This window comes from Styela clava, chromosome 9, assembly GCF_964204865.1.
Source record: "Styela clava chromosome 9, kaStyClav1.hap1.2, whole genome shotgun sequence".
NCBI classification, from domain to species: Eukaryota; Metazoa; Chordata; class Ascidiacea; order Stolidobranchia; family Styelidae; genus Styela; species Styela clava.
The window spans coordinates 18721735-18729118 of NC_135258.1; the positions used below are offsets into that span (position 1 = coordinate 18721735).

At 36.7% G+C, this 7384-nt stretch overlaps 1 protein-coding gene across 1 annotated transcript; it reads left to right on the forward strand.

Moving 5' to 3' along the window:
- Positions 1-4653: 4653 nt before the first annotated feature.
- On the forward strand, positions 4654-7343 carry LOC120338703 (poly(U)-binding-splicing factor PUF60-like). Its single transcript, XM_039406616.2, has one exon. The coding sequence runs from the start codon at positions 4761-4763 to the stop codon at positions 6321-6323; it is 1563 nt and encodes a 520-aa protein (XP_039262550.2). The 5' UTR covers positions 4654-4760; the 3' UTR covers positions 6324-7343.
- The last annotated feature ends 41 nt before the right edge of the window (positions 7344-7384 follow it).

Genomic DNA, 7384 nt, shown 5'->3' on the forward strand with positions numbered 1-7384 from the left:
TTCGTAGTTATAATATAATATATATATTTGCAGACATTGAAGTGCCCGAATATAATTAATTTTTCATTCGTATTTACGTACTCACGAAAAAATTGTCGCAAATCAGAAATATAATTTATACTTTATCCCGCTTTTTAGCAAATAGTTTGGATAATGGTTGGTATTCAAAAGTATGGACTTTTACTAGGATGATTTTGTGTTGCGCAAAATGTTCAAATCCATGGCCGATAGCACTATTTTAAATGCTTGCCGTGTTAATTTAATTCTGATAACGTAACTCATGGTATATATAAAAATATATCGCAGTAATCTGCAAACATGAAATGCATGGTAATATAGTCATGTTGTAGATAACAGTTATTCCATTATTTTATTGTATGCAAATTCCTTCATATACTATAGATAAGTCCCAATTACTTTATTTTATTTTCGAATGTATTCGAAATAGTGAACTATTCGGTATTGGCCATCTCCTCAGGACTGAGTCAATTTGATGCAACTCAATTGTGAAAATAAGCGCAGGAAACAATTCTATTGTACCGTCATAAACAGTGCTGCAACAGTAACAGCACTGGTTCCAGCAGTCCCACCCCAGAATATGTGACTGTGGTATTTCACTCATTGTTATATTAAATTAGGGCTCATTACAGATTTTTTATCTCCAAAATATTAGTACAATAATTTGTGACTTTGGATTATACATAAAGGAGAACTTGTACACACAGATCTTTGTCATCTCTGTGATATATGGGCTCATTATTGCGATAGAGCTTGCTAAAAAAGGAGATACTGAGCATATATTTATGCTAGCAGCTTAGTGTAATAAGACAAAGACATTTTAATTGCATCTGGATTACAATAAATAAGAAATGCTTCCAGGAATTTGCTTGAACACAAAAAAGTAATGAACCCATTTAAAATAAACCTCCAACCGAAAACGACTGCGAAAAAATGAAAATATTCCTATAAATATCAAAGACACTAATACTTTTAGCTAAAACTGTTATTACTAAACTTGGGCTTCATTATTATCTTTCATTATGTTTAATTTCGGAATCCCGAAAGTCCAAATGTACATAATAGACGCGGTGCTGACGAGGGATAATAGGTAGACGCTGTATCTCGATCAAACACGGTCGTTGGAGTTAAAGTAAGACGACATTTGCATATTAGGCTCGGCCGGGTATGAAATCTGGCGCGTGTTAATGTAAGACAGTGCACAAGTTGCTATTCCTTAGGTATTATCTACTTCCATATGTGCGTTTTGATAATTGATGGATATAACCGAAATGTTTAATTCCCCGCTTGTATCGCGCTAATTAGGAGAAAATACTACATTTCTTTTATGATTACGGCTGCAAGAAGTGTTCTACCATGTGGTCCCTCATTTCGTTTACCGCCACTCAAGTGGAGATACAACAAATGAGAATAAAATAGCATAAATGTAAATGTCAGGATAAAAAACATGATCGTCAATTAACATGCCCGGCGAATGAACTTGTTCAGTAATAGTTCTCTTCAAATATATACGCGAAATATTTCACTCTCAACGGAGTTTAAATTAAATTTTAATCAAAATTAAATGTTTTCTAGAAGTCGGTATCTGATCGTTTATCAATTCATGTCAAGGCGTACCATAACTTAGTCACAGAGAAGGTGTGCTGTTGCAAATTATACACGATCCATTTAAATTTGCGTGTGATAGAAAATTAGGTCATTCAGTGGAATACTCAACTGACAGATTGAAGGAAATTAATTGCCCACACAGCACGTCAGCATCTCGAGTGATGATCAGGGTGTGTTGCGCTGAACTTGAAATTGAACGAAGGCAGATCAATAAAAGTAAATAACGAAAAATGCGTTTACATTCCCGTCTGGCAATTGGTGTTTTTTGGAGTGTTTGTTTTTCTTCGCTAAACGGCTCTCTTTCTTTCGAATCGCGTACATCAGATTCGAAAAAAATTGCGATTTGAATCGATTCAATTCATAAATCTAAAAGTGGCATGCCTACTCATCAGTCCGCTTTCAGGGTCTTCGTCCAATCTCTCTTCCGTGGGGATATGTTTAGGCTATTTAACTCTCCTAATGTTTGGTATTTAGTGATTTCAACCGCCTCAAAATCGATAGGACAAAATATCATTTACCGTACATTTCCTCCTTCTAGCGTTCAGCTTTTTAGTGACTTCAACCACCTCATTATTCGTCGGGGGAAATTTCACCACTTCTTTCTTTTAGTGTTCAGCTTTTTAGTGACTTCAACCACCTCGTTATTCGTCGGAAGAAATTTCATCCACTTCTTCCTTTTAGTGTTCAGCTTTTTAGTGACTTCAACCACCTTATTATTCGTCGGAAGAAATTTCATTCACTTCTCCCTTTTAGTGTTCAGCTTTTTAGTGACTTCAACCACCTTATTATTCGTCGGAAGAAATTTCATCCATTTCTCTCTTTTAGTGTTCAGCTTTTTAGTGACTTCAACCACCTCAGTGTTTGTCGGAAGAAATTTCATCCACTTCTCCCTTTTAGTGTTCAGCTTTTTAGTGACTTTAATCACCTCATTATTCGTCGGAAGAAATTTCATCCACTTCTCCCTTTTAGTGTTCAGCTTTTTAGTGACTTTAACCACCTCATTATTCGTCGGAAGAAATTTCATCCACTTCTTCCTTTTAGTGTTCATCTTTTTAGTGACTTCAACCTACCTCATTATTCGGCGGAAGAAATTTCATTCGCTTCTTCCTTTTAGTGTTCAGCTTTTTAGTGACTTCAACCACCTCATTATTCGGCGGAAGAAATTTCATTCGCTTCTTCCTTTTAGTGTTCAGCTTTTTAGTGACTTTAACCACCTCATTATTCGTCGGAGGAAATTTCATCCACTTCTTCCTTTTAGTGTTCAGCTTTTTAGTGACTTCAACCACCTCATTATTCGGCGGAAGAAATTTCATCCACTTCTTCCTTTTAGTGTTCAGCTTTTTAGTGACTTCAACCACCTCACTATTCGTCGGAGGAAATTTCAACCATTTCTTTCTTTTAGTGTTCATCTTTTTAGTGACTTTAACCACCTCATTATTCGTCGGAAGAAATTTCAACCACTTCTTCCTTTTAGTGTTCATCTTTTTAGTGACTTTAACCACCTCATTATTCGTCGGAAGAAATTTCATTAGCTTCTTCCTTTTAGTGTTCAGCTTTTTAGTGACTTCAACCACCTCATTATTCGGCGGAAGAAATTTCATTCGCTTCTTACTTTTAGTGTTCAGCTTTTTAGTGACTTCAACCACCTCATTATTCGGCGGAAGAAATTTCATTCGCTTCTTCCTTTTAGTGTTCAGCTTTTTAGTGACTTCAACCACCTCATTATTCGGCGGAAGAAATTTCATTCGCTTCTTCCTTTTAGTGTTCAGCTTTTTAGTGACTTCAACCACCTCATTATTCGGCGGAAGAAATTTCATTCGCTTCTTCCTTTTAGTGTTCAGCTTTTTAGTGACTTTAACCACCTCATTATTCGTCGGAAGAAATTTCATTCGCTTCTTCCTTTTAGTGTTCAGCTTTTTAGTGACTTCAACCACCTCATTATTCGGCGGAAGAAATTTCATTCGCTTCTTCCTTTTAGTGTTCAGCTTTTTAGTGACTTCAATCACCTCATTATTCGGTGGAAGAAATTTCATTCGCTTCTTCCTTTTAGTGTTCAGCTTTTTAGTGACTTCAACCACCTCATTATTCGGCGGAAGAAATTTCATTCGCTTCTTCCTTTTAGTGTTCAGCTTTTTAGTGACTTTAACCACCTCATTATTCGTCGGAGGAAATTTCATCCACTTCTTCCTTTTAGTGTTCATCTTTTTAGTGACTTCAACCACCTCATTATTCGGCGGAAGAAATTTCATTCGCTTCTTCCTTTTAGTGTTCAGCTTTTTAGTGACTTCAACCACCTCACTATTCGTCGGAGGAAATTTCAACCATTTCTTTCTTTTAGTGTTCAGCTTTTTAGTGACTTTAAGCACCTCATTATTCGTCGGAAGAAATTTTATCCACTTTTTCCTTTTAGTGTTCGTCTTTTTAGTGACTTCAACCGCCTCTTTATTCGCCGGAAGAAATTTCATCCACTTCTTCTATTTAGTGTTCAGCTTTTTAGTGTTTTTAATTTTTCACCTTTGGGAACACTCCAACTTCAGTTTTCTCTCCACTTCATCCGTTTCTGCCTTCAGCCTTTTAGGGTTGTCCCGAAGTAAGAAACTGCCAGCATTGTTCTGCAGTTTTGCGGTTATTTCAGTCAATCAGTGCCGCATTTAGCAGATGGAATATCAGGGTTGAGATAGGATTTTTATGCCGAGGAAGATGAAAGCCTATACCGGTACGGTACTGCTATACATGGCGGATTAATTACCGTACCGGTATCTGGCTCATTAACCATGGCCTGTCCCACGGTTACCAGTCCAGCAGTCGGGTATGAAAATACTGGTAGCTGGGCTACCGGTAGTTCTGTAGGGGTCTCCCTAAAACCAGGCACTTGCGAATTCAGTTAGTTATTTTGAAAGTGATGATTTTATGATAACATGAATTAGACTATGCGATTTCCAATGGCAGCATTAAATTTTTATCGCATCCTTACAGTCTGAACATTGAAATACTATTTTTTGAACAACTAGCCTACTCTCTGGCCGTACTGAATTAAAGGTTATTTTTTGTTTAATTGAAGCATGTACCGTAGATGACTGGCAATACTGTCAGACTGTAGTAAGCCAAACTGAATTAGATACTGTATCATTCTAATGGATTTAATGGCTCTTCCATATACAAATCAGCTTGCAATTGGTACAGGAATGGCAAAATTGGAAGTTGTTCCTCCCTTGAAACTGCCACCATTGTCTTCTCAACAGCAAGCCTCACTTGCCAAAGCAAAAAAATATGCGATGGAACAGAGTATAAAAACTGTTCTGGTCAAACAAACATTGCAGCACCAACAACAACAACTAAGCTCCCTCCAAGAAGCTGCTCAAAGACAAAGAGCTCTGGCTATTATGTGCAGAGTATATGTTGGATCCATTTATTATGATATAACGCAAGAACAAGTTAGGAATTCTTTCACTCCATTCGGTCCTGTGAAAAGTATGGATATGTCATTTGATCCCATCACTCACAAGCATAAAGGATATTGTTTCATTGATTTTGAAATTCCTGAGGCAGCACAACTTGCGACCGAGCAGATGTCATCATTTCAAATGGCTGGAAGAAACATCAAAGTGGGCAGACCCAGTAACATTGGTCAAGCAGCACCAATAATAAATGAACTTGCCGAATTAGCAAAGAAGTACAATAGATTGTACATTGCTTCAATACATCCTGATTTGAATGAGGATGATATTCGATCAGTATTTCAAGCTTTTGGTAATATAACTTCATGCTCTCTAGGACGGGAACCTGGTAGTCGAAAGCATAAAGGGTATGGATTTATAGAATATGATAAACTCCAGTCTGCATTGGATGCAATATCTAGTATGAACATGTTCGATCTTGGTGGTCAGCTTCTGCGAGTAGGTCGTGCAATCACGCCCCCAAATATTTCCATGAATGCTGCGGCTGTTACTGCTACGGCATCTGCCTTACCTCCTGCTGCTGCAGTGGCAGCCGCGGCAGCAACTTCCAAAATAATGGCACAAGAAGCAGCAAATCCATTATTAGCTGCTCAGAGATTAGTAGCTTCAACTGCACAACCTGTTGTAATGCATAAACCAATGCCTAATTTTCATCCTGGTTTGGGAACACCCGTTACTTTAATGAATCCAGCACTTGCAGCCGCTCCTGCTGTTATGGCTGTCAATCAGCCTGGTCTTGTTACAGGAGCCACACCTACACAAAGTGTAAACCCGGCAGTAATGGCGCAGCTTCAAGCACAGGCAGCCGCCAAAGAAAATCCTTTACTCAAACTCGACACACTTCAACACCAGACATTGAGCCAACAAGAAGGGAATGTAAGTATTTCTGGAAGTTCTCAACGGCATCTCATCATGCAAAAATTGATGCGAAAAACAGAAAGCAATGTAATGGTGCTTAGAGATATGGTTACAGCCGATGAAATGGATGATGATTTGGAAGGAGAAGTCACAGAAGAATGCGGAAAATTCGGCAGGGTGAATCGAGTTATAATCTATCAAGAAAAACAAGGCGAAGAAGTTGATGCTGAAATCATAGTAAAAATTTTTGTAGAATTTGCAAAAAGTGATGATTGTGAAAAAGCAGTCAACGCTTTGAATGGTAGATGGTTCGGCGGAAATAAAATTACAGCAGTTGTTTATGACCAAAAAAAATATGACGGTAACGATCTAACTGGATAATGTGACTTGATAAAATTCTGTATCTGTAAAATCAGATATCATGTAACTGGTCGGGTTAGACAATTATAATCGATGCCAAAAAATTTCTAAATTGAGTTCTTTGGGAAGTTTTTCGGTTTTGTTACATTTATACACTTAACTAAAAAGTTTCAGAATGATCAAAGTTGTCGATCCTGAAAGTCATGAAAATTGCATATAGAACCCCATATGTTGATGAACGCTTCAGGAAGGATGCAGAAAATTCTAAAAATTTCATTGTGTGACAATACTGAAGTTAAACTTGAGTCCACATAAACCTGCCAATAATGCATTCATGTGGTGACACAATGGTAGACTAGAGAGAATAACAAATATGTCATGATGAATTTGTCATTATCACGAAAGAATACTTTTGAGCTATGCTTTTCTCAATTTTGTATGTTGCCTGAATTTTTTCATGTTATTGATAGTAGCATGAAAAATAAACCAAGATCCTATATTAATTTTCGTTTATCTTTATTATTACGGCATTGCAAAGAGCTAATTATACCCTTGTCGCTTTTCTCTGTCATTTGTTATATACCTGATATGTTCCGGTGATAGATCAGATGTCAAGACTGAAACTCCTTCATCAATGACTGATGTTCTTGTGAATAAATTTTGGTTGCTAATGTACTATCTCAATCTCCTATAAAACAACAATCATAATTACCTTATATTAATTAAGTGAAGGTCATTTTACAACATTGTTTAAGATAAACTTCAGAACATATTTTGATACTGAATTTCAATTCAGGAATGTTGTCCTTATTTATAGCCCATGTTATGAATATAGTTCTGATGTTTGCAGTATCGTCAATGTCTTGGTACTTCAATTAAACAAAATTTTTCGATTTTGGCAAGTTTGGAGATATTGGTTATAAAACTGCCATATTAACAGCATTGTTGCTTTGAACTCCAACCATTTTATGTTTGAAATAAAATCCTTATTCTCTTCCCTTGTGTTTAGTTGTGAAACTCTTTAATTTTTTCCCTTTTAGATTATAATTTTGGAGTTATTATTAATATTATATTAGTGGGGG

Excerpts from the sequence above, each read along its gene's own strand:
- LOC120338703 (XM_039406616.2), top strand. The coding sequence starts at position 4,761 with ATGGATTTAATGGCTCTTCCATATACAAATCAGCTTGCAATTGGTACA.